The following is a 27,561-nucleotide window of genomic DNA, read 5'->3' as shown; positions in this document are numbered from 1 at the left end:
AATAGAAAAATAAGACTATATAAAAATTTAAACCTTTTGTGCTGCAAATGGTACATGAAGAAAATGAAAAGATAACCCAAAGAATGGGAGAAAGTACTTGGAAATCACATACCCGATAAGAAACTGATATCCAGAATATATAAACAGCTCTTACAAGTGAACAACAAAAAGATAAGTAATCCAGTTAAACAGTGGGAAAGGATTTGAGTAGCCATTTATCCAAAGAAGATATACAAATGGCCAATAAGCACATGGAAAGATGCTGACCATCATTAGCTATTAGAGAGATGCAAATCAAAACCACAATGAGATGCCACTGCAAGCCCACTGGGATGGCTATATTAAAGAAAGACAATAACAAGTGTTGAGCAGGTTATGGGGAGATTGGAACCCTTGCACACTTTTGATAGGGCAGCTGCTGTGGAAAGCAGTTTGGCAGTTCCTCAAAATGTTAACCATAGATTTACCACATGAGCCTGTGATTTCATGACTACATATACGCCAAGAAAATTAAAAACACATGTCCATGCAAAGACTTATACAAGAATGTTCTTAGTGACATTATTCATAATAGCCAACAAGTGGAAATAGCTCAAATGTCCATCAAATGATGGACGAATAGACAAAATGTGGTATATCCACCAGTACAGTGGAGTACAGTTCAGCAATGAAAAGGAATGAAGTACTGATACATGCTGTGACATGGATAAACCTTGAAAACAAGCTAAGTAAGTGAAGCCAGCCACAGAAGACCACATATTGTATGGTTCTCTGCATACGAATGTCCAGAATAGGCAAATCTATAGAGATAGAAAGTAGATGAATGGCGGGATGTAGTGGCTCATGCCTGTAATCCCAGCACTTTGGGAGGCTGAGGCGGGCAGATCGCTTGAGGCCAGGGGTTCGAGACCAGCCTGGCCAATGGGGCAAAACCCCTTCTCTACTAAAAATACAAAAATTAGCTGAGCCTGTTGGCACATGCTGATACTCCCAGCTACTCGGGAGACTGAGGCAGGAGAATTGCTTAAACCCGGGAGGCAGAGGTTGCAGTGAGCTGAGATCAAACAACTGCATTCCAGTCTGGGTGAGAGGGAGACCCTATCTCAAAAAAAAAAAAAAAAAGAAAGAAAAAAAAAGTAGTGAATGGTTTTCTAGGGCTGGTGTGTGTGTGTTTGTGTGTGTGTGTATGTAGTTGTTGAGGGAGTCATTACCAGTGGGATTCTATTTGGGATGATGTGAATATCCTAAACTCAGATAGTGGTGATGGTGTTATACAACCCTGTGAATATACTTTGGGAATAAATTGTATACTGTAAGGGGGTGTTTTTATATCTCAATACATCTTTTAGAAGAATTGACACTCGGGTAGGTGGGTAATAAGACATTATGATGCCCTTCCTAGGCCTGCTGCAACTCCCACTCGCCGTTTCTCCCTCTCACCAGATCCCTGTTCCAGACAGTCAAAGGGAGGCCTCGTCCATCTGGGCTGTGAGATAGGAAGGGAGCTGTTTCTCTACTCCTTCCTCTTACTTGTCTGATTTCCACAGACAGAAAAGAGGCCAACAACAAAAAATCCTTCAGGCTGTTTTTAGTTACAGAGAAAAGAAAAAGATAATCTACACATTGAAAAAATTATGTACCTTTTATTGTACCTTTCTCTCCAGAGCTTTAGAGATGTTTTTAGTACCTCAAATAATCTTTTTATAAATTATAAATATTTCTGTATTAGAAATTGACACTACCTATGATACTCTGCTTAGTTCCTTTCCTTTTACATATTTAAAATACTCGTATATATATATATAGAATGTCTGTTAGCACACTATTCTGAATAAGACTCCAAAGAATCTTACTTCCTTTGTTCTTTTATTTTTACTTATTTATTTTTGAGACAGGGTCTCACTCTGTCACCCAGGCTGGAGTGCAGTGGTGCGATCTTGGCTCACTGCAACCTCTCCCTCCCGGGCTCAAGTGATTCTCCTACCTCAGCCTCCAGAGTAGGTGGGACTTCAGGCATGTGCCAACACACCAGGCTAATTTTTGTATAAAATTTTGTATTTTTGGTAGAGACAGGGTTTTGCCATGTTGGCCAGGCTGGACTCGAACTCCTAGACTCAAGTGATTGCCTGCCACAGCCTCCCAGAGTGCTGGGATTACAGGTGTGAGCCACCACGCCTGCTTTGTTCCTGTAATAGAATTTCTTTTTTTCTTTTTCTTTTTTTTCTTTTTTCTTTTTTTTTTGAGATGGGAGTCTTACTCTGTCATCCAGGCTGCAGTGGCGTGATCTTGGGGCTCACTGCAACATCTGCCTCCTGGGTTCAAGTGGTTCTTCTGCCTCAGCCTCCCGAGTAGTTGGGATTACAGGTGCCCACCACCATGCCCAGTTAATTTTTTATTTATAGTAGAGATGGGGTTTTGGCATGTTGGCTAGGCTGGTCTAGAACTCCTGACCTTAGGTGATCCACCTGCCTCAGCCTCCCAAAGTGCTGGGATTACAGGTGTGAGTCACCATGCCCGGCCTTTAATAGAATTTCTTATGGTACCTTTTCTTTACATTAAAAAAAAGTTTGTGGGTATGTAGTAAGTGTGTATATTTATGGGGCAGATGAGATGTTTTGATCTAGGCATACAATGTGCATTTATCCTTTGAGCTGCACATAAACAATTGCATTCTTTAAGTTATTTTAAAATATACAATTAAGCTATTATTGACAATAGTCACCCTATTGTGCTATCAAATAGTAGGTCTTATTATTCTATTTCTTTTGGTACCCATTTTATGGAATCCTTTTGTTAACCATAGCTGGTTGTGGTGGCTATGAGAAGGAATCTTTTAGGTTTTCTACTTGCAGAGAGTGTGGTTGAACATGGTTCTAGATGGCAAGTTCTGATATCTATCACTACATGGATGCAGAGGACACACTGCTCATAGCTGCTTCCAGAGAATGGTTGAATACAGCAGGTATCCTAAGATCTGTTCTTGGATGTCTCTAACAGGTCACTTTGGCTCTAGGACCCTCCATTACCCTTGCTGAAACTTTTTCAGAACTATTCCGTAGTCTCCACACTCCAGCCATCCAACCTTCCTCCCCTCACAGAATGGGAGACCGTGTTGCATGGGACACTGACCTTGACTCTCCTGGTGGATTGACTACACTGGATCCCTGACCCCTCTGAGGGCTATCAGTGGTACTTCACCATTGTTGACACTCCTTCAGGCTACAGCGTTATTGTTCTAGTCTGATCAGCCAACTCCTGTCAGACCACTGTAGCCTGTGAAACTGATCCATGTCATGTGTCTGGTTTTCTGGACCATTTGCATTCTGACAATGAGGAGCATTTTTTCAAAGGGGAGTCAACCGTGGCCTAATAATCAAGTATTTGATGGAGTTTTTATGTGTTCCTGATATGGTTTGGATGTTTGTCCCCTCCAAATCTCATGTTGACACGTAATCCCCGAAATTGGAGGTAGGGTCTGGTGAGAAGTGCTTGGATCATGGGGGCAGATCCTTCATGAATGGCTTGGTGCAATCCTTGCAGTAATGAGTGACTTCTTGCTCCATGAATTCATGCAAGATTTGAGTTTTTAAAAGGGCCTGGAGCTTCCTGTTGTCTCTCTTGCTGTCTCTCACCATGTGATACACGGGCTCCCTCTGCCTTCCGCCATGTTTGTAAGTTTCCTGAGTCCTCACCAGAAGCAGATGCTGGTGCCATGCTTCTTATACAGCCTGCAGAACCATTAGCCAAATAAATCTCTTTTCTTTATAAATTACTCAGTTTCAGGTATTCTTTTGTAGCAACACAAATGGACCAGCACAGTTCCCTACCTTTCACAAGCTTTCTGTGTTGAGTATTGAAACTGCCTCCACAAAAACTGACTGAAAAATATTTCTCACTCTACTCTCTCCCCTTGTCCTGGTCCACGCACCACAGCAAGGCAGTTTGGTCACTGAATTTGGTTGTCTTCAGAAAGGAATTATCTTCTCTTGGCTGCTTCCTTGGTAACGATCAGGACAAAAGATGTGAGAGTGATATCATCAAGAAGTGTGAAGTGGCTGGGTGTGGTGGCTCACGCCTGTAATCCCGGCACTTTGAGAGGCCAAGGAGGGTGGAACAGCTGAGGTCAGGAGTTTGAACCCAGCCTGGCTAACAAGGCAAAACCCCATCTTTACCAAAAATTGGCTGGGCGTGGTTGTGCATACCTGTATTCCCACCTACTCAGGAGGCTGAGGCAGGCTTCAACCTGGGAGGTGGAGCTTGCAGTCAGCCAAGATCGCACCACTGCACTCCATCCTGGGTGACAGAGGGAGACTCTGTTGAAAAAAAAAAAAAAAAAAAACGAAGTGTGAAGTCCAGCCTGCACAACATGGTAAGACTCTATCTCTACAAAAAAATTAAAAAATTAGCTAGGCATGGTGACATGCCAGGACACACTCCCAGCTACTTAGGAGGCTGAGGTGGGAGGATCAGTTGAGCCTGGGAGGTTGGGGCTATGATTGCACCTCTGCTCTGCAGCCTAGGTGACAGAGCAAGACTCTGGCTCAAAAAAAAAAAAAAAAAAAAAAAAAAAAAAAAAAAAAAAAGAAGAAGTATGAAAAGTCTGAGGTTTTATCCTACTTGCAAGCTAACAAGTGAGCTTGCCATAGTATCAGGGGTGTTGGCAGAAAACATGAGACCTTTGGCTCAGAGACAAAGGACTTTATGTCTCATGGAATAACGGTAGTAGCCAGAGTTTAGCGTATTTACACCAGTTCCCCAAGCCCAGTTCCCATGGGGTAATGTGATGGTGGGCAGATGAAATCTGAGCATTCATTAGGTTGTGTACAAGAAAGGAATCCCAAGTTTAAGAATCCCAGTTCTCCATTAGCGGGAAATGAGTGTGTCTGATCTTTGCTCTAGGATAAAACATTATTACACTGAAAATTTAACAACACTGCCTTTGCTCTAGAGGGAGACATGATTATCCTCCAAGGCTGTTTGCCAGACAAACATTCTGGAAAAAAGAGTCTAGAACATAAGGAGTCTGTATCTTTGACCTTAAAATGTGCAGGGAGAAGCCCTGGGGGATGGTCTTGCAACAAACCTATTTTGAAAATTTGGGTTTCTGCTGTTATGAAAACTGGGGACAATGCTCTCTTCTTTCCTCAAGTGGCAGTTCCAGGTTTGCTTTGTGGGGCACCCTCTGGGTAACACCCCAGCCAAAAGGGAACCCTAGAGAATTCAAACTTCATTCTGGTTTAGCCACCTAGATTTTCTTGTTGGATTAACATGGCCTTAGGTCCTAAAAATAATGAACACGTGTTTGAATAGACTGCTTACCAAGTCTTCCTATGGGGGTCTGCACAGGCCAAAGTGGGGAAATAAGTGTTGTTGTGAGTTGTATTGTGTTCCCCTAAAATTCACATGTTGAAGCCCTAATCTCCAATGTGACTGTGTTTGGAAATAGAACCTTTAGAGAGGTAATTAGGAGTCCTAATCCAATAAAACTGGTGTCCTTAAAAGAAGGGGAGCAGACACCAGATATCTCTCTCTCTCCACTCAAGCACAGAGGAAAGGCCATGTGAAGCACAGCAAGAAGCCACCATTTACAAGCCAGGAAGAGTGGTCTCATCAGAAAGCACCCATGGCACCTTGATCTTGGACCTCCAGCCGCCAGAACTGTGAGAAATGAAATTTCTTTTGTGTAAGCCACTCACTCAATCTGTGGCACTTTGTTATGGCAGCACAAGCAAACTAATAGAAGTGTTCTCTGTCCATTTAATAAAAGTTCCTTGTTCCTCTTGTACTTGACCCTTCCAAAGAAAGGTCTTGGTATGGGTAAGGGAATAATTGGACAAAGGGTGACGTTATAGCTACTGAAATGGACGACAATGATTTTGTGGTAGTAGAGGAAGAGGAACAACCCTGGCACTTGGAAAGGGAACCCCTTAGACCTCAGGAGGTATGGGGGAGTGAGTGATATTAGTGATCTTTCTCTGCAGCCTTTCTCAAAAAGGAAAATCACCCACAGTAGCTCTCTTAAGCTGTTGCAAGTACCTGAAATTTAAGACTTCTAGGTCTGCCATCCTCCTCCAGATGACTTTCACTGTGATTTGATTGCCATTCCCTTACCCTTGCTGATAAATCTGCTGGAAGTAGCAAAGGCAGACTCTCCTTTGTCCCTTGCCTTCTCCACACCCATTCTCACAGCTGTGGCTCCGTCGTTCTGTGGGGTGAATGAACGCGCCTCTCCTGCTGTACTAGTCCTCGTACAGACAGGACAAGTGGACTCTCCGTCCTTTAGGCCGTCATTCCAAATCAAGGTCTATACTCAATTACTTAAACTGAACTAGGAACCCTAGGTGTATCAGCTGGCCAGGAGGCCACAATGGCATTGTCAGTTTTTTTTCACACAGATCCCTCTGTGCTCCCTGCTGAATGATGTAGACCTTATTTGATGGCTGCAACAGTTGTAAGCTCTCTTTCCAGGGGCACCATGTGCACCCTTGATATTTGCTTTTAGTCTGGAAGCCAGGTGTTAATTAGCCTTTCTCATAGGGACTTGTACCATGGGGATGGCCATAACAGACCTTTGAGGGTTTAAGGAAACAGCACCAGGAGACCATGCAGCCTCAGATGATTGTGCAGAGCTCTCCAGAAGCAGCTGCTCTTGGTTCTGTGGCTTGTGGCTTGTGTCTTGGAGGGATAGGATAACTGACTTGTTATTTATGTAAGTCCTATGGCAGTTTTTTTCTGTGAGGGGAAGCGTCCAATGAGAAAAGGTGGTATGGAATTCGCCACTGCTTTTAGCTGAAGTGATCACAGCTATGACATTCTCCCCATAAAGCCATTTAAGTCAGTCTAAACCCACTGGCTAGGGTTGTTATGGTTGATGGGATTGCCCTAGACTTCCTCCTTCTGTACCTGGATTAATGTCTAGAGCGAAGTTAAAAAATCAATACAGAGGCTGGGCGCCGTGGCTCAGGCCTGTAATCCCAGCGCTTTGGGAGGCCGAGGCAGGCAGATCACCTGATATCAGAAGTTGGAGACAAGCCTGACCAACATGGTAAAACCCTGACTTTACCAAAAATACAAAAAAATTAGCTGGGCATGGTGGCAGGAGCCTGTAATCCCAGCTGCTGAGGCAGGAAAATCGCTTAAACTTGGGAGGCAGTGGCAGTGAGCCGAGATCGCACCACTGCCAGCCTGGGTGATAGAGCGAGACTCCGTGTCCAAAAAAAAAAAAAAAATCAATACAGAAAGTGAAGGAGAAAGCCACCTGGATTTCTGAGGTAGACCTTGATGGGTTGTGGGGTGTTCTGCTGATTGGATACAGGACCCTGAGAGGCGTGACTGAGGTCTGTACTGTAGGTTGGCCTATCCTGCTGCTTGGAGTCCTGTAGGCAGTAGCCTTAATTAAATGCCATATAAGACAAATTGGATGAGCTTAGCCAGAAAGTAGAAGTGAGGAGTGGATATTATGGGGAAACAATTCTCCATGGGTCTCTCAAGTTCCAGCAAATATTAATAACAGAGGCACTGACAGCCCTTTGTTCTAGACTATCTTTTCTTTTCTTTCTTTCTTTCTTTCTTTTTCTTTCTTTCTTTCTTTCTTTCTTTCTTTCTTTCTTTCTTTCTTTCTTCCTTCCTTCCTTCCTTCCTTCCTTCCTTCCTTCCTTCCTTCCTTCCTTCCTTCCTTCCTTTCTTTCTTTCTTTCTTTCTTTCTTTCTTTCTTTCTTTCTTTCTTTCTTTTCTTTTTTTTTTTTTGAGACAGAGTCTTATTCTGTTGCCCAAGCTGGAGTGCAGGGGCATGATCTCGGCTCACTGCAACCTCCACCTCCCAGGTTCAAGCTATTCTCCTGCCTCAGCCTCCCGAGTAACTGTGACTACATGTGCACACCACCATGCCCAGCTAATTTTTGTATTTTTAGTAGAGACAGGGTTTCACCATGTTGGCCAGGATGGTCTTAATCTCTTGATCTCGTGATCTGCCCACCTCAGCCTCCCGAAGTGTTGGGATTAGACGTGTGAGCCACCATGCCCAGCCTAGACTGTCTTTTCAAGGATGTTTATACAGCAAACTTTCTTGAAAGATATATTTCCCTCTGGAGCAAAGAACAGGTGTGCCTACTGCATGTTATGAATGATTTGGGCTTTTGAAGCCCAGAGTTCCTCCTCTGTACTGTAATGCAATTCATGGTGTGTTCAGGTGCCCCCCTGGGCCCACTGCATTCATCCCATGGGATTTGGGGGCAAGAAAGATGCAACATTCTGGTACCCATGTTGCTTGCTATATAGGAAGTAATAAAATTCTTTGTCTCTGATCCATGAGTCTCGTGTCTTTTGCCAACATCCGTGAAGCAAACGGTAACAGGCCAATTTATCAGCTTCTGAGTAGGGTAAAATATCAGATCTGCCAGTTTCCTGTGAGTAGGTGAGTAGTAAATGACCGTTAAGTATTCCATAAATCATGGATTGGAGAGAGGGAAGGAAACAATTAGTGCATATCTACAAGGACTTTCTTCTGTCACATAAAAAATTTAAAAACCCCTAGTCCTTATTGAGCACTTAACATATTTTTCTTAAATTTCCCAAAGTACTTGAAACAAGTACAGTAGGTATTTGTTTGGTTAACACAGCCTGTTTGCCTGTGTTGTTTATATTTTCCCTCTACATCTTTCTATGTTCCCTATTATTTTTTTGTCTCCTTTATTTCTCAGCACATGACCAGGCTCAAGGGTGATTGATACTTGCAGGAAGATTTTATTTTCAGGCTAGAATAGCATTCATAAAAAATAGGGCTCTGAGGCTGGATGCGGTGGCTCACACCTGTAATCCCAGCACTTCGGGAGGCCGAGGTAGGCTGATCACCTGAGATCGGGAGTTCGAGACCAGCCTGACCAACATGGAGAAACCCCATCTCTACTAAAAATACAAAATTAGCCAGGTGTGGTGGCAGGTGCCTGTAATCCCAGCTACTCAGGAGGCTGAGGCAGGAGAATCGCTTGAACCCAGGAGGCGGAGGTTGCGGTGAGCTGAGATCATGGTGAGTCAAGATTGCACCATTGTACTCCAGCCTGGGCAACAAGGCTGAAACTCCATCTCAAAAAAAAAAAAAAAAAAAAAAAAAAAAAGAATAAGGCTCTGAAACCCAATTGAGCCATGGTTGATCCAGGAAAAATGCAGATAGGGCCTCTGCTGAGGACTGAATTCCCTTTTAGAGTGTTTTATTTTATTGTGGTAAATAAACATAACAAAAATTTATCATTTTGACCATTTTGGAGAGAGTATGATTAATTCATTGATATTAAGTACAATCACAGTGTTGTGCAGCCATCACCACTATCTGTTTTCAGAAGTTTTTCATCACATCAAACAGAAACTCTACCCATTACACAGTAACTCCTCATTCTCCCCTCTCCCCAGGTCCTTAGTAACCACTATTCTACTTTATGTCTCTATGAATTTGCCTATTCTATATACCTCATACAAGTGGAATCACACCATACTTGTCTTTTTTTGTGTCTGCTTATTTCACTTAGCATAATATTTTCAAGCGTTATCCATGTTGTAGCATGTATTGAAATTTCATTCCTGTCTGCCTTTTGGCTACTATGAATAATACAGTTGTCTCTCTGTATTTGTGGGTTCTGCATCCATGGATTCAACTAATCACGGATTAAAAAATACTTGGAATGGCCAGGTGCACTGGCTCATGCCTGTAATCCCAGCACTTTAGGAACTGAGACAGGTGGATCACCTGAGGTCAGGAGTTTGGGACCAGCCTGGCCAACATGGTGAAACCCTGTCTCTACTAAAAATACAAAATTAGTTGGGCATAGTGGTGCATGTCCGTAATCCCAGCTACTTGGGAGGCTGAGGCATGAGAATCACTTGAACCTGGGAGGCAGAGGTTGCAGTGAGGTGAGATCACACCACTGAACTCCAGCCTAGGCTATGAAGTGAGACTCTGTCTCAAAAAAAAAAAAAAATTGGAAAAAAAATACAACAATAAAATTATACAAATTTAAAAATATAGTATTAACCATGATTTACATAGCATTTACAGTATATTAGGTATTATAAGTAATCTAGAGATGATTTAAGGTATATGGGAAGATGTGCATCGGTTTATATAAATACTACACCATTTTTTCCCTTATATCTACTGATTGCTTTCACAAAACTACACCATTTTATATATGGGACCTGAGCATCCGCAGATCTGGGTATCCAAGAGGGTCCTGGAACCAATCCACTACAGATCCTGAGGGACACTGGTGTACAAGTATCTGTTTCAGTCCCTGCTTTCAATTCTTTTGAGTATATATTGAGGAATGGAATTGCTGGATTATACAGTAATTTTATGTTTTGAATTTTAGAGGACCTGCCAAACTGTTTTCTATAGCAGCTGAACCATCTTACATTCCACCAGCAATGCATGAGGGTTCCAATTTCTCCACATCTTCACCAATGCTTGTTATTTTCATGAAAAATAAACGGCCATTCTAATTTGTGTGAAGTGGTACCTCACTGTGGTTTTGATTTGTATTTTCCAAATGACTAAGGCATGTATTTATTGGCCATTTGTTTATCTTCTGGAGAAATATTCATTTTCTTGGAAGAAAATCATCTCATTCTAATTAACTCACAAAGAATAAAATCATAACAGCCAGTTTAAGGAGGCCACACAAACATTTGCCCAGCCCCAAATTCTACACCATCTTAATGAAATTCTACACAGTTAGAACACCCTCTTCCATTTCAATTCTGAAGCAAGGAAGCTATAGATGACACAAGAGGTCTAACTGATGGTTATACTTTATACCTTCACTATCAATTATATTTTAATAGTGAATTAACTTGGTTATCAGAGCTGATTTTCCATTTCTCCAATTTGAACTTCTTGATTAGGCCTATCTGTTTGCAAGTCTGCACTGTTTGAGAACCTCATTGAAAGCCCCACAGAGCTTGTTGATGTCACCCTGGTTCTGGGCACACTCCAAAAACTGTTTGATCTCATGGAAACAAGGCTGCTGCTGCTGTGCTGGCCAGGTTCCCTGAGGCTGCCGGTAAGTGATGTCAGGTTTTGCAGGCTCTCCATTACTTCCTCCACTAAAGCTCCCAGTGAGGGCATAACCCAGTGTGTGCCCCACAGCAGCGCCTACAGCCACGCCAGCTGCAGTGGTTGCCATTTGGGCCATCAGACTTGGCTGCCGGGGCGCAGGAGCAGGAGAACCAACTGAAGATGGGGGTGCCACTGTTGGCGGCTGAGCTGCTGGGGCTGGCCTGGGTGTAGCGCTCATCTGAGGTGCCCGGCTGGTGGGAGGGGCCCTGCAGGAGGTGTGGCTTCGGCTTCCACGTGGCAACCTAGCTGCACGGCGGCTCAGCGTTTGGTAATACTCCTTTTTAAACTGAGTTGTTTGTTTTTGTCATTGAGTTTTAGGAGCTGTTTATTCTGGATACAAATCCCTTATCAGATATGTCATTTGCAAATATTTTCTGGCATTCTGTGGGTTGTCTTTTCACTCTATTGATTGTGTCCTTTGATGCAAAAAGTTTTAAACTTTCATTAAAAGAACGGTTCTTTAATTTTTACTTTTGTTGACTGTGTTGTTGGTGTTGTATCCAAGAAATCGTTGTCAAATCCAATCTCGTGAAGATTTTCCCATTTTTTCTAATAGTTTATTGTTTTAGCTTTTAACTTTAGATCTTTGACTCGTTTTGAGTTTAAAAAAGTATGATGTAACGATCCAACTTTACTTGTTTGCATGAGAATATTCAGTTTTTCTAGCACCATTCGTTAAGGAGAATGTCCTTTCTCCATTAAGTGGTCTTGGCACCCTTGCTGAAGATCATTTGACCCCGTATTTCTGGGATTATTTCTGGGCTTTCTGTTCTTTTCCATTGGTTTATATAGCTGTCCTTATGCCAGTATCACTTTTTTTTGAATACTGTAGCTTTGTAGTAAGTTTTGAAATTAGGAAATGTGAATCTTCCAATTTTGTTATTTTTCAAGATGTTTTGGTTATTTAGAATCTCCTGAGATTTCCTATAACTTTTAGAATCAATTTTTCTATTTCTACAAAACATGCTATTGGTATTTTGACAGGAATTTCACTGAATCTGTAGATTGTTTTGGGTGGTTTTGTCCTCTTCACAATATTAAGATAAAATGGAAATGTCTTTCCATTAATTTATCTTCTTCGGTTTCTTTCAGTCATGTTTTGTAGTTTTCAATGTACCCATCTTTCCCTCCTTAGTTAAATCTATTCCTAAGTACAGTTTACCCTTAAACAACATAGATTTGAGTTGCAAGGTTCATTTATACTCAGTTTTTGCAATAAAAGTTACACCAAGTGTGCCTGCCTCTCCTGCCTCCCCTTCTACCTCCTCTACCTTTTCTACCTGTGCTACCCCTGAGACAGCAAGACGAATCTTTTCTCCTCCTCCTCCTCTTCAGCCTACTCAATGTGAAGATGACAAGGATGATGACTTTGATGATAATCCATTCCACTTAATGAATTGCAAATATATTTTTTCTTCCTTATGATTTTACTTTGTTCTTATTTTTTCTTTCCCTCTTTTTGTAATTATCCAGACATTGTTGAGACTCCTTCTGATTTTTAAAATATCACTTTCTTTTCTCTATCTTACTTTATTCTAAGACTATAGTATATAATACATATAACATAAAATATGTATTAATTGACAGGTTGTTATAGATACGTTATCCGGTCAACTGTAGGCAATTAGTACTTAAGCTTTTGGGGAGTCAAATTTTGTATGTGGACTTTTGACTATGCAGGAGCTCAACTTATTCTTTTTGATATTATTGTAAGTTGAGTGTTTTTCTTAATTTTCTTTTCAGACTATTTATTGCCAGTATATAGATACGCAACTGATTTTTGTGGGTTGATTTTATATCCTGCAACATTGCTGAATTCATTAGCTCTAAAGTTGTGTGTGTGTGTGTGTGTGCACTTGCACAATCTTCAGGGTTTTCTACATAAAAGATCTTGCTCTCTGTGAACAGTGATAATTAATTATCCTTTTCCTTTACAATTTAGATTACTTTTGTGCTTTTTCTTGCCTAAATGCTCTGGCTAGAATTTCTAATCCTATGTTCAATTGAAATAGTGAAAGCAGGCAGCCTTGTCTTGTTAATGATTGTAGAGGAAAAGGTTTCATACTGTCTTTTCACCATTGAATGGTCTTGGCACTCTTGTCAAAAATCAGTTGACCATATATGCAAAGGTGTTTGGAGTATGATGTTAGCTGTGGGTTTTTCATATATGACCTTTATCATTTTGAGGAAGTTTCCTTCTATTCCTAATATATTGAGTGTTTTTTATCGTGAAAGGTGGTTGAATTTTTGTCAGGTGTTTTTCTGCATTAGTTGAGTTGATCATGTGCTTTTCTCCCCTGAATTCTATTAATATAGTGTACTATATTGATTTATTTTTTTTGTTGAAGTATTCTTTTTTCATTGTTTGCTTTTCTATTTTAAGTTGATAGATAATTGTACATATTAATGAGGTAAATTGTGATATTTTTATACTCATACAATGTGTAATGATCAAATCATAGTAATTAGTATATTCACCATCTCAAAAATTTCCTTTTTTTGGTGTTGGGAACATTCAAAATCTACTCTTCTGGCTACTTGAAAATATACAATAAGTTTTTTTTTTTTTTTTTTTAGAAACTGATGTTTATTTTCCATCGACCATTTTTCCATGTTGCTTAAGAGCCTGTGCAAGAACAGCTTAAGACCAGTCAGTGGTTGCTCCTACCCATTCAGTGGCCTGAGCAGTGGGAGCTGCAGACCAGCCTTCCGTGGCAGGCTGAGCACTCCAGTCTTCAGTAGGGAACTGCTGAATAGGCACAGAAGGCACCTGTACACCTTCAGACCAGTCTGCAACCTCAGGCTGAGTAGCAGTGAACTCAGGAGCTGGAGCAGTCCATTCACCCTGAAATTCCTCCTTGGTCACTGCCTTTCCAGCAGCAGCCTGCTCTTCTTTTTCAATCTCTTCAGGATCTCTGTAGAAGTAGAGATCAGGCATGACCTCCCATGGGTATTCACGGGAAATGGTGCCACGCATGCGCAGAACTTCCCGAGCCAGCATCCACCACATCAAACCCACTGAGTGAGCTCCCTTGTTGTTGCACGGGATGGCAATGTCCACATAGCGCAGAGGAGAATCTGTGTAACACAGCGCGATGGTAGGTAGGTTTACATAAGATGCCTCCGTGAGAGGCTGGTGGTCAGCCCTGGGGTCAGTAACCACAAGAAGCCGTGGCTCCCAGAAGGCTGCCTGGATCTGGTTAGTGAAGGTTCCAGGAGTGAAGCGGCCAGCAATTGGAGTGGCTCCAGTGGCAGCAGCAAACTTCAGCACAGCCCTCTGGCCAGTATTCCTGGAGGATATAACACTGACATCAGCAGGGTTTTCAATGGCAACAATAGCACGAGCTGCCAGCAGAAGCTTCTCCCAGGTCCTCTTCAGATTTATGATATAGATGCCATCACTTTTCCTTTTATGGATGTACTGTTCCATCTGGAAGTCAAGATTGGTGCCACCTAAGTGGGTTCCTGCTGCAAGGAACTTAAGGACATCCTCCTCCTTCATTTGCAGGACATCAAGGGCTCTGGTCATTGTGAAAGTTTCCCTTTAAGTTACGACGGGAATCCAGAACAATGCCATATGGACGCCCATACAGATACCGCGGAAAGGTACAATAAGTTTTTGTTAGTTTTCCTATAGTGTTATAGAACACTAGAACTTATTACTCTTATATAGCTGTGCTTTTGTATTCGTTAACTGGCTTTTACTATCTATCCTCTGCTCCCACCTACCTTTCCCAGGCACTGGTGACTACTATTCTACTCTCTACTTCTATGAGATCAAGTGTTTTTGGCTTTCACATATGAGTGAGAACATGCAGTACTTATCTTTCTATGCCTGGCTTATTTTACTTAATATTTTCCAAGCTCACTTATATAGCCACTAATGACAGAATTTCATTTTTTTATAACTAAATAGTATTCCATTGTGTATATATATCACATTTTCTTTATGCATTCATCTGTTTTAAAACTTTTAATTTTTATGGATACACAATAGTGGTACATATTTACATATTTATGGGGGTACCTGTAATATTTTGATACAAGTGTCACAGTGTGTAATGACTAAATCAGGGTAATTAGGATAGCCATAATCTCAAGCATTTATCTTTTTTTGTGCTAGAAACTTTCTTTTTTTTTTCTTTTTTGAGACAAGGTCTCAGTCTATTGCCTAGGCTGGAGTGGCTCACTGCTCTCTCAACCTCCCAGCTCAAAGGATGCCCCCAGCCTAGACTTCTGAGTAGCTGGGACTACAGGTGCACACCACCATGATCAGCTAATTTTTGTGATTTTCTTTTGTAGAGATGGGGTTTCACCATGTTGCCCAAGCTGGTTTCGAACTTCTGGGCTCAAGCAATCTGCCCACCTTGGCCTCCCAAAGTGCTGGGATTACAGGTGTAAGCCACCGTGCCAAACTGCTAGGAACATTCTAATGCCACTCTTTTACTTATTTTGAAATATACAATAAATTGTTGTTAACTATAGTCTCCCTCTTCTGCTACTGAACACTAGATCTCATTGCCTCTATCTAACTATATTTTTGTACCCATTAACCAACCTCTGTATCTTTCCTCCTCCTGACCACCCTTTCCAGCTTCTGGGAATCATCATTCTACTCTCTGTGTCCATGCGTTAAGTTTTTTTTTAGTTCCCACATATGAGTGAGAAATATGATATTTGTCTTTCTGTGCCTAGCTTATTTCACTCAACATAATGTCCTCTAGTTCCATTCATGTCATTGCAAATGACAGGATTTCATTTTTTTGGCTGTATAATACTCCATTATGTATATGTACCACATTTTCTTTATCCACTCATCCATTGACTATCCATTCATCTGTTGATGGAACTTAGGTTGATTCCATATCTTGGCTGCATGTCTTGTGAATAGTACTGCAGTAAACATGGGGGTACAGATATCTTTTTCATATACCTATTTCTTCTCCTTTGGATACATACCCAGCAGTGGGATTGCTAGGTCACATGGTAGTTCTATTTTTAGTTTTTTGAGAAACCTCCACACTGTTTTCCATAGTGGCTATACTAATTTACATTCCCACCAACAGTGCATAAGAATTGTCCTTTTGCTGCATCCTCACCAGCATCTGTATTTTTTTTGTTGTTGTTGCATTTTTTTTTTTTTTTGAAATGGTGTCTCACTCTGTCACCCAGGCTGGAGTGTGGTGGTGCGATCTCAGCTCACTGCAACCTCTGCCTCCCGGGTTCAAGCAATTCTCCTACCTCAGCCTCCCAAGTAGCTGGGATTACAGGTGTGCACCACTGTGCCCAGCTGTGTGTGTGTGTGTGTGTGTGTGTGTATTTTTAGTACAGATTGGGTTTCACATGTTGGTCAAGCTGGTCTTGAACTCCTGACTTCAAATGATCTGCCTGCCTCAGCCTCCTAAAGTGCTGGGATTACAGATATGAGCCACTATGCCTGTTCTTTTTTGTCTTTTTGAGAGAAGTCATTCTAATTGGAGTGATATGGTATCTCATTGTGCTTTTAATTTGCATTTCCTTGATGATTAGTGATGTTGAGCAATTTTTTCATATACCTGTTGGCCATTTGTATATCTTTGCTTGAGAGATGTCTATTTAGCTCATTTGCCCATTTTAAAATCAAATAATTTGAGTTTTTTGTTTTGTTTTGTTTCTTGCTGTTGAGTTGTTCGAGTTCTTTTTATATTTTGGATGTTAACCTCTTGTCAAATGAATAGTTTGCAAATATTTTCTCCCATTCAACAGATTGTCTCTTCACTTCGTGGATTGTTGTCTTTGCTGTGCAGAAGCTTTTTAGTTTAATGTAGTCCCATTTGTCTATTTATGTTTCCATTGCTTGTGCTTTTGAGGTCTTAACCACAAACTCTTTGCCAAGACCAATATCCTAGAGCATTGCTTCTATGTTTTCTTCTAGTAGTTTTATAGTTTTGGGTCTTATGTTTATGTCTTTAATTCATTTTGCATTGATTTTTGTATATGGTGAGAGATATGGGTCTGGTTTCATTCCGCATATGGATATCCAGCTTTCCCAGCACCATTTATTGAAGAGACTGTTCCTTCCCCAGTGAATGTTCTTGGCAACTTTGTCAAAAATCAGTTGGCTGTAAATATGTGGATTTATTTGTGGGTTCTCTATGCTGCTCCATTGGTCTATGCATCTGTTTTTTATACCAGTACCATGTTGTTTTGGTTGTTATAGCTTTATAGTATATTTTGAAGTCTTTAATGTGATACTTCCAGCTTTGTTGTTTTTGTTCAGGATTGCTTTGGCTATTCGGTTTTTTTCTGGTTCCGTATGAATTTTATGATTGTTTTTCCTATTTCTGTGAAGACTGCAATTGATGTTTTGATAGGGATTGCATTGAATCTCTTTATCACTTTTGGTAGTATAGTCATTTTCACAATATAAATTCCTTCAATCCATGAGCATGGAATGATGTCATTCCATTTTTTTGTGTGTGTATGTGTGTCCTTTTCAGTTTCTTTCATCAATGGTTTATAGTTTTCCTTGTAGCGATTGTTTACCTTCTTGGTTATATTTATTCCTAGATATTTTTAATTTTTTTGTAGCTATTGTAAATAGAATTGCTTTCTTGATTCCTTTCTCACTAGTTTGTTGTTGGTGGATGGAAAAATTACTGATTTTTGTATGTTGATTTTGTATGTTGATTTGTATTTTTGATTTGTTGATTTTTGTATGTTGATTTTGTATGTCCTTTCTACTAAGTTGTGTTTGGTTTTTCTTGCTTTTTTTAGTTCCTTGGATGAATCATTAGGTTATTTACTTGAAATCTTTCTACCTTTGTGATATAGGCAGTTACTGCTATTAATACAAAATACTTAATTTGTCAGTTCTAAGGGATTTTTGGTGGAGCATTTACAATCTTTTAAAAAATATAAGATCATGTCATCTGCAACCAAGGAAAATTTGATTTCGTCTTTTCCAATTTGGATACACTTTATTTCTTTCTCTTGCCTAATTGTTCTGGTTAGGATATTCAGTATCATGTTGAATAAAAGTGGTCAAAGTGGATATCTTTGTCTTGTTCTAGTCCTTAGAGGAAAATCTTTCAACATTTTCCATTCAGTATAATGTTTGCTGTGGGTTTTTCACATATGGCATTTCTTATTTTGAAGTATGTTCCTTCTACACATAACTTGTTAAGAGATTTTATCATGAAGGGATGTTACATTTTATCAAATGTTTCTTCTGCATCTATTGTTATGAGTGTATGGTTTTTTGTCCTTTATCCTGTCGATGTGATGTATCACTTACAGATTTTAGTCTGTTGAACCATCCTTGCATCCATGAGATAAATCCCACTTGAATACAGTGAATGATCTTTTTAATGTACTGCTGGGTTCGGTTTGCTAGTATTTTGTTAAGGATTTTTACATTTTTATTCATCAGGGATTTGGTCTATAGTTTTCTTTTGTGTTGTGTCTTTGTTTGGTTTTGGCATAAGTTTAATGCTAGCCTGATTAAATGAGTTTAGAAGAAGAATTCCCTCCTTTTAAATTTTCTGCCTTCCTTCCTTCCTTCCTTCCTTCCTTCCTTCCTTCCTTCCTTCCTTCCTTCCTTCCTTCCTTCCTTCCTTCCTTCCTTCCTTTCTTTCTTTCTTTCTTTCTTTCTTTCTTTCTTTCTTTCTTTCTTTCTTTCTTTCTTTCCCTCTCTGGCCCAGGCTACTACAATCTACTCGCTTTGCTGCTGCCCGCGCCACGGACTGCCTGGGACTGCCGGCGCGCGCCACCACTGCCTGCCTTTTCTCCTTTCGCTGCAGGCACGCGTTCGCCATCTTGGCCACGCTGGTCGCCGGCTCCTGACGCCGAGTGCTCTGCCCGCCTCAGCCTCCCGAGGTACTGGGACTACAGACGGAGTCTCGCTCACCCAGTGCTCGGTGTTGCCCGGGCTGGAGTGCGGTGGCATGATCTGGCCTCGCGGCAGCCTCTACCCCCCAGCCGCCTGCCTTGGCCTGCCAGGGTGCTGGGATTGCAACCCCTGCCCGGCCGCCGCCCCATCTGGAAGGTGGGGAACGCCTCTGCCCGGCCGCCCCGTCTGGGAGGTGAGGAGCACCTCTGCCCGGCCACCCACCGTCTGGGAAGTGAGGAGCGCCTCTGCCCGGCCACCCACCGTCTGGGAAGTGAGGAGCGCCTCTGCCCGGCCACCCACCGTCTGGGAAGTGAGGAGCGCCTCTGCCCGGCCGCCCTGTCTGGGAAGTGAGGAGCGCCTCTGCCCGGCCACCCACCGTCTGGGAAGTGAGGAGCGCCTCTGCCCGGCCACCCACCGTCTGGGAAGTGAGGAGCGCCTCTGCCCGGCCACCCACCGTCTGGGAGGTGAGGAGCGCCTCTGCCCGGCCACCCACCGTCTGGGAGGTGAGGAGCGCCTCGGCCCGGCCACCCACCGTCTGGGAGGTGAGGAGCGCCTCTGCCCGGCCACCCACCGTCTGGGAGGTGAGGAGCGCCTCTGCCCGGCCACCCACCGTCTGGGAGGTGAGGAGCGCCTCTGCCCGGCCACCCACCGTCTGGGAGGTGAGGAGCGCCTCTGCCCGGCCACCCACCGTCTGGGAGGTGAGGAGCGCCTCTGCCCGGCCACCCACCGTCTGGGAGGTGAGGAGCGCCTCTGCCCGGCCACCCACCGTCTGGGAGGTGAGGAGCGCCTCTGCCCGGCCACCCACCGTCTGGGAGGTGAGGAGCGCCTCTGCCCGGCCACCCCGTCTGGGAAGTGAGGAGCGCCTCTGCCCGGCCACCCATCGTCTGGGAAGTGAGGAGCGCCTTTGCCCGGCCACCCATCGTCTGGGAAGTGAGGAGCGCCTCTGCCCGGCCACCCCGTCTGGGAAGTGAGGAGCGCCTCTGCCCGGCCACCCCGTCTGGGAAGTGAGGAGTGCCTCTGCCCGGCCACCCATCGTCTGGGAGGTGAGGAGCGCCTCTGCCCGGCCTCCCATCGTCTGGGAGGTGAGGAGCGCCTCTGCCCGGCCGCCCCATCCGGGAAGAGGTGAGGAGCGCCTCTGCCCGGCCGCCCCGTCCGGGAAGAAGTGAGGAGCGCCTCTGCCCGGCCGCCCCGTCTGGGAAGTGAGGAGCGCCTCTGCCCGGCCGCCCCGTCCGGGAAGAAATGAGGAGCGCCTCTGCCCGGGCGCCCCATCCGGGAAGAAGTAAGGAGCGCCTCTGCCCGGCCGCCCCATCCGGGAAGAAGTGAGGAGCGCCTCTGCCCGGCCACCCATCGTCTGGGAAGTGAGGAGTGCCTCTGCCCGGCCGCCCCGTCTGGGAAGTGAGGAGCGCCTCTGCCCGGCCGCCCCGTCCGGGAAGAAGTGAGGAGCGCCTCTGCCCGGCCGCCCCGTCTGGGAAGTGAGGAGCGCCTCTGCCCGGCCGCCCCGTCCGGGAAGAAGTGAGGAGCACCTCTGCCCGGCCGCCCCGTCCGGGAAGAAATGAGGAGCGCCTCTGCCCAGGCGCCCCATCCGGGAAGAAGTGAGGAGTGCCTCTGCCCGGCCGCCCCATCCGGGAAGAAGTGAGGAGTGCCTCTGCCCGGCCACCCATCGTCTGGGAAGTGAGGAGCGCCTCTGCCTGGCCACCCACCGTCTGGGAAGTGAGGAGCGCCTCTGCCTGGCCACCCACCGTCTGGGAAGTGAGGAGCGCCTCTGCCCGGCCACCCACCGTCTGGGAAGTGAGGAGCGCCTCTGCCCGGCCACCCACCGTCTGGGAAGTGAGGAGCGCCTCTGCCCGGCCGCCCCGTCTGGGAAGTGAGGAGCGCCTCTGCCCGGCCACCCACCGTCTGGGAAGTGAGGAGCGCCTCTGCCCGGCCACCCACCGTCTGGGAAGTGAGGAGCGCCTCTGCCCGGCCACCCACCGTCTGGGAAGTGAGGAGCGCCTCTGCCCGGCCACCCACCGTCTGGGAGGTGAGGAGTGCCTCTGCCCGGCCGCCCCGTCTGGGAAGTGAGGAGCGCCTCTGCCCGGCCACCCCGTCTGGGAAGTGAGGAGCGCCTCTGCCCGGCCACCCATCGTCTGGGAAGTGAGGAGTGCCTCTGCCCGGCCACCCATCGTCTGGGAAGTGAGGAGTGCCTCTGCCCGGCCGCCCCGTCTGGGAGGTGAGGAGCGCCTCTGCCCGGCCGCCCCGTCCGGGAGGAAGTGAGGAGCGCCTCTGCCCGGCCGCCCCGTCCGGGAGGAAGTGAGGAGCGCCTCTGCCCGGCCGCCCCGTCCGGGAGGAAGTGAGGAGCGCCTCTGCCCGGCCGCCCCGTCCGGGAGGAAGTGAGGAGCGCCTCTGCCCGGCCGCCCCGTCCGGGAGGAAGTGAGGAGCGCCTCTGCCCGGCCGCCCCGTCCGGGAGGAAGTGAGGAGCGCCTCTGCCCGGCCTCCCCGTCCGGGAAGAAGTGAGGAGCGCCTCTGCCCGGCCGCCCCGTGTCTGGGTAGAAGTGAGGAGCTCCTCTGCCTGGCCGCTCCGTCTGGGAGGTCTACCACGGAGGCCAGAAGCAATGTGGGGGCTGGACGTGGTGGCTCACGCCTGTGGTCCCGGCACTCTGGGGGGCGAGGCGGGTTGATCACTTCGGGCTAGGAGTTCGAGACCAGTCTGGCCAACTTGGCGAAACATGAAGTATACAACAGACAAACCAACCAACCAACTCAATGACAACAAAACAGGTCTACCCTGGAGTCATACTCTAATTTTTTCTATTTTCCTCCCTTTCTGATCCTTTATCCCACTTTCTTTTTCTTCCTCTTCCTTCTCCCTCTTCTTCGTCAAATAGAGGATTGAGTTATTATCACTGATCCATATAAAGTCCCTCTCTCATTTATTTTAACTCCCACCCCCATTTCTATTCCCCGACTTCCCATGTGCAACCTTCCTAATATGTTTGATACGCATCTTTTTGTTTGTATGTATTTTTAGAAAATGTTTATTGTTTTTGTATGCAAAAAAAATTAATAAAAAAAAATTAGCTGGGAAAAAAAAAAAAAAAAAAAAAAAATTTTCTGGAAGAGTTTGAGAAAAATTGGTATTAGTTCTTTAGATGTTCAGTAGAATTCTGCAGTGAAGAGATGATGGGAGACTTTTTATTACAGATTCAATCTCATTACTCATAATTCGTATGTGTAGGTTTTCTATTTCTTCTTGGTTCAACCTTGGTGGGTTGTATGTGTCTAGGAATTTATCCATTTCTGCTAGGCTTTTGAATTTGTTGAAGTATAGTTGTAATAATCTCTAATGATCCTTTGTATTTCTTACGTATCAGTTGAAACATCTCATTTTTTAATTTCTGAATTTATTTGAGTCTTTTCTCCTTTTTTCTTGGTTAGCCTAGCTAATGGTTTGTTGATTTATCTTTTTAAAAAATCAATGTTTTATTTTGTTGATCTTTTTTATTTCTTGTCTCAATTTTACTTCTGCTTTGATCTTTATTATTTCTTTCTTTCTACTAAGTTTGGGTTTGGTTTTTCTTGCTTTTTTTAGTTCCTTGGATGAATCATTAGGTTATTTACTTGAAATCTTTCTACCTTTGTGATACAGGCAGTTATTGCTATTAACTTTCTTCTTAATACTGCTTTTGCTGTATTACATAGGTTTTGGTATGTTATGTTTCTATTTTCATTTATTTCAAATAGTTTTTAAATTTTCTTCTTTGTTTATTCATTGGCCTATTGGTAATTCAGGAGCATGTTGTTTAATTACCATGTATTTGTACAATGTTGAAAGTTCCTCTTGTTATTGATTTCTAGTTTTATTCTATTGTGATCTGAAAAGATACTTGATATGATTTAAAATTTTAAAAATTTGTTGAGACTTGTTCTGTGGCCTAATATGTGGTCTATCCTGGACAATGTTCCATGTGCTGGTGAAAAGAATGTCTACTCTGCAGCTATTGGGTGAAATGTTCTGTAAATGTCTGTGAGGTCCATTTGGTCTAGAGTGCAGTTTAAATTCGATCTTCCTTTGTTGATTTTCTGTGTAGATGCTCTATTCAATGCTGACAGTGGGGTGTTGAAGTCCCCAACTCTTTTTTTTTTTTTTTTTGAGAAGGAGTCTCACTCTTTCACCCAGGCTGGAGTGCAGTGGCGTGATCTCGGCTCACTGCAGGCTCCGCCCCCCCAGGGTTCATGCCATTCTCCTGCCTCAGCCTCCCACGTAGCTGGGACTATAGGCGCCCGCCACCTCACCTGGCTAATTTTTTGTATTTTTAGTAGAGACAGGGTTTCACTGTGTTAGCCAGGATGGTCTTGATCTCCTGACCTCGTGATCCACCCACCTCGGCCTCCCAAAGTGCTGGGATTACAGGCATGAGCCACCATGCCTGGCCTCCCAACTCTTACTGTATTAGAGTGTACCTCTTCCTTTAGACGTAATAGTATTTGTTGATATATCTGGGTGTTCTGATATTGAATGCACATGTATATTTACAATTTTTGTTTTGTTTTGTTTTGTGTTTTAGATAGGGTCTCACTTTGTCTCCCAGGCTGGAATGCAGTGGCATAATCAGAGCTCACTGCAACCACCTTCCAGGCTTAAGTGATCCTCTCATTTTGGCCCCTGAGTAGCTGGAACCGCAGGCATGTGCCAACATGCCCAGCTAATTTTTTGTATTTTTTAGTAGAGACAAGGTTTTGCCATGTTGCCCAGGCTGGTCTTGAACTCCTGAGCTCTGAGAGATCTGTCTGCCTCAGCCTTCCAAAGTGCTGGGATTACAGGTGTGAGCCACCACACCTGGCCTACAATTGTTATATTCTCTTGTGAATTGAAAGCTTTATCATTACATAATGACTTTCTTTTTCTCTTTTTACCGTTTTTGACTTAAAGTCTGTGTTATCTAACATAAGTATAGCTATGCCTATGTGCTTTTGATTCTCATTTGAATGGAATATCCCTTCATTTTCAGTCTCTACAGTGAGGTGAGTTTCTTGTAGGCAGCTTATATTTGAGTCATGATTTTTTAAATGCATTCAGCCAGGCTGTATCTTTAATAACTTAATCTGTTTACATTCAAAGTTATTTTTGACAGGTGAGGACATACTCTTGTTATTTTGTTAATTGTTTTCCAGTCGGTCATTTTGTATATTCTTCTTTTCTCTTGTTATTATTGTGGTTTGGTGGTTTTCTGTAGTGATATGTTTTGATTCTTTTCTCTTTCTCTTTTGTGTATCTTGTGTATCTTCTCTACCAGTAAGTGCTCACTGCAGCACAGTAGTTTTGCAGGCCTCTGTGTGTTTTCATAATAGTGATTATTGTCTTTTTGCTTCCAGATGGAGGACACCTTGAGCATTTCTTATAAGGTTAGTCTAGTGGTGATAAATTCCCTCATTTTTTGATTGCCTAGGAAAGACTTTATTTCTCCTTCCTTTCTGAAGGATAGTTTTGCTTTGTATAGTATTCTTGGCTGGCATTTTTTTAAATTGAATTTCAGCAATTTGAATATATCATGTCATTCTCTCCTGGCCTGTAAGGTTTTTGCAGAGAAACCTGTATTAGTCTGATAAAGATTCCCCTTATATGTTTCCTGGCACTTTTTTCTTGCTATTTTTAGAACTCTCCCTTCGTCTTTGACTTTTGACAATTTGACTATAATGTGCCTCATTAAAGGAGGATCTTTTTGGGTTGCATCTATATGGAGACTTTTGAGCTTCCTGGATCTGAATGTTTGTATATTTCCTTAGACTTGGGAATTTTCAGCTATTATTTCATTACATATATTTTCTATGCCTGTTCCCTTCTCTTCTCCTTCTGGAGTTTCCATACTATAAAAATTGTCCCATGGATCTTGTAATGGTGTCCCATGAATCTTGTAGGCTTCATTGGCTCTATTTTTTTCCTTTCTGACTTTTATTTTAGGCTCAGTGGGTACATGTGCAGGTTTGTTGTATGGTAAATTGCATGTTGTAGGGGCTTAGTGTATAGATTATTCTGTCACTCAGATAATGAACATAGTAACCAGTAGGTAGTTTTTTGATCCCCACCTTCCTGCTACCTTTCACTGTCAAATAGACCCCGGTGTCTATTGTTTCCTTCTTTGTGTTCTATTCACTCTCTTTCATTCTTATTTATTTGCTCTCTGCTGAGTAATTTCAAACAACTCATCTTCAAGTTCAGAAATTCTGCTTGATCAAGTCTACTGAGCTTCAGCAGCAGACTTGCTGTTGAGCTATTGTATTTTTAATTGTATTCATTGAGTTCTTCAACCACAGGATTTCTGTTTTTTTTCTTTTTTTTTTTTTTTTTTTTTTTGAGACAGAGTCTTGCTCTCTCCCCCCCAGGCTGGAGTGCAGTGGCGCGATCTCGGCTCACTGCAAGCTCCGCCTCCCGGGTTCACGCCATTCTCCTGCCTCAGCCTCCTGAGTAGCTGGGACTACAGGCACCTGCCACTGAGCCTGGCTAATTTTTTGTATTTTTTTAGTAGAGACGGGGTTTCACCGTGTTAGCCAGGATGGTCTCGATCTCCTGACCTTGTGATCTGCCCGCCTCGGCCTCCCAAAGTGCTGGGATTACAGGCTTGAGCCACCGCGCCCGGCCCTGTTTTTTTTCTTTTTAATAATTTCTATCTCTTTGTTTTACATCTCATTCATATCATAAATTGTTTTTCTAATTTTGTTGAATTGTCTATCTGTATTTTTTGTATTTCATTGAGTTTCCTTAAGATCATTATTTTGAATTCATTTTCCTACAATGTAGTGATTTTCTTTTCACTGGATTCTGTAACTAGAGTTATTATGTACCTTTGGTGGTGTGATATTTCCTTACTTTTTCATGTTTCTTCTGTCCCTGTATTTATGTCTATGCATCTGATAGAACAATTGCCTCTTCCAAATGTTTTAGAGTGACTTTCATAGAGAAAGACTTTCACCTGCAGTTGGATTTTAGAGTGCCAGTTGTGATGGGTGTGGTGACCCTATTTCTGGATAGGTGCATTAGCATACTCTTTATGCAGCTTCTTCTGTTGTGTTCAATGTCAATAATAACTGTGGACATCTCAGTGGCCTAGGCTGTAAAAATTTGTGATGGGGCAACGGTGGCATTGGTTGTTAATATCCTCAGTATAAAGGGCTTTTGTGGTCCTCCTATTGTTTTCTTTTCAATGAGGGGACTTAGCTGAGGGGATCTCTCTTGGTGTTGGGTCTGACATAGCCTACAAGCATCTGCAGTGGCACTGCATTACAGGTGCAAGTGCTTTAAGCAGTTGTGGGGTTGTGGTCTTAGGTTCATGGTCTCATGAACTTATCATGGCACCTGGGTCTTGGGGTGCAGGTTTGCTCTTTGTGGCAGGGTTGGATGTAGGTTGCCCACAGAGCCAGGATCTGTGACTCTATGGCACCCCCTAGTAGCTCAGGCCCAGGGGCGGAATTGTTGCTGAGATTATACCCCTGGGGGGAGGGCACAGCCCCGGCCTGAGTTTGGGGAAGAAGGGATGCTCTGGAGGTTTGAGCCTGGGAAGTAGGGTATGGCTGCAATTTGGGAAGCTGGGCCAGTAGGGCTCAGTGATAACTCAGGTCCCATTGGATGAGGTACTATGTAGTAGTGACTCTAGGCCTTGAGATGGTCAGGGTTGGGAGTATCTCAGATTCAGTGAGGCCAAGTGCAGTGGCAGTAAGTACCCCAGAATGGCAGAGCACAGCTATCATTTGGGCCCTGAGGAGTAGGGCAGAAGAAAGCACAGTGATGACTCTACTCCTCAGGAAGAGGGGTGTTTCAGCAGCTAAGACTTTAGTAGGCTAGTCCAGCTCCAGGGAAGCAGAATACTAGGTCTGTTTGGCCTGTAGGGCTGAGTGTCTCAGCTCAGCCATTGCTCCATTTCTCTGGGACACCAGATACTATTTCAGCTCAACCTTGGGATGTGGAGCTGCTCAACTCATCCAGGGCACCAATTCCTTAGGGGGCAATGTGCTACTTCAGCTCAGGCCTGGAAAGGCAGGACTGTTCTGGGTGGCCCAGGAACCATTTCCCTGGAATGCAGGATGCCCTGCGGCTTAGATACTGGTGTGTGTGTGACTGCTGTGGGTGGTCAGGGCACCACATCCTAGGATGCAGGGTGCTGCTTCAACTTAGGTACCAGAGAAGCATGAGTGCCATACATGTACAAGGTACTCTTTTCCCAGGAGACAGGGTACCACTTCAGCTCTGACCTGAGGGGCTGGGGAGGAGTAGGTGGAGGACCTTTGCCTCTGCTTGGTTCCGTAGGGAAGGGTGTAATAGCTGCTTACAGCTGAGCTTGGGGATGTTGGGCCACTGGGCTGGAGTAGCTCAGTGGTGGCTTAGCCTCAAGGATGAAGGTGAGCCATGGCTACTCACTCCCTGGACAAGACATTCTCCATCCATAGTTTCAAATCCAAGATGGCACAGCACAGTAGTTTTGCAGGCCCCAGGAGGTGGAGCACAGTGTTGGTGCCTTCTCTAGTGGGACCACAGCTACGTGGATTCCAGGCAGTTCCCTCACTGGGCTTAGTTCCTGTGATGACTGGAGGGGACCCCAGTGACGAGGCCTGT

At 44.0% G+C, this 27,561-nt stretch overlaps 2 protein-coding genes across 2 annotated transcripts; both read right to left on the bottom strand.

Annotated features, from left to right (window-relative positions):
- Positions 1-10,895: 10,895 nt before the first annotated feature.
- LOC129485741 (coiled-coil-helix-coiled-coil-helix domain-containing protein 2-like) lies at positions 10,896-11,779 on the bottom strand. Its single transcript, XM_055284790.1, has 2 exons — positions 11,738-11,779; positions 10,896-11,393 (listed from the first exon to the last, which is right to left on the bottom strand). The coding sequence occupies exons 1-2, from the start codon at positions 11,777-11,779 to the stop codon at positions 10,896-10,898; spliced, it is 540 nt and encodes a 179-aa protein (XP_055140765.1).
- A 1,890-nt stretch (positions 11,780-13,669) lies between these two features.
- Positions 13,670-14,685, bottom strand: LOC129486460 (small ribosomal subunit protein uS2-like). Its single transcript, XM_055286405.2, has one exon. It carries the CDS (start codon positions 14,634-14,636, stop codon positions 13,749-13,751), a length of 888 nt encoding a protein of 295 aa, XP_055142380.1. The 5' UTR covers positions 14,637-14,685; the 3' UTR covers positions 13,670-13,748.
- Positions 14,686-27,561: the final 12,876 nt, after the last annotated feature.

Source organism: Symphalangus syndactylus, chromosome 7 (assembly GCF_028878055.3).
Source record: "Symphalangus syndactylus isolate Jambi chromosome 7, NHGRI_mSymSyn1-v2.1_pri, whole genome shotgun sequence".
NCBI lineage: Eukaryota > Metazoa > Chordata > Mammalia > Primates > Hylobatidae > Symphalangus > Symphalangus syndactylus.
Note: the sequence above shows the minus strand (reverse complement) of the source record. Positions and strands in the feature narration are given on the sequence as shown.

Excerpts from the sequence above, each read along its gene's own strand:
- LOC129485741 (XM_055284790.1), bottom strand. The coding sequence starts at position 11,779 with ATGGTGCTAGAAAAACTGAATATTCTCATGCAAACAAGTAAA. Across the intron at positions 11,394-11,737 it reads TTCTCATGCAAACAAGTAAA|TTTAAAAAGGAGTATTACCA; the intron begins GTTGGATCGTTA and ends CAAACAACTCAG.
- LOC129486460 (XM_055286405.2), bottom strand. The coding sequence starts at position 14,636 with ATGACCAGAGCCCTTGATGTCCTGCAAATGAAGGAGGAGGATGTCCTT.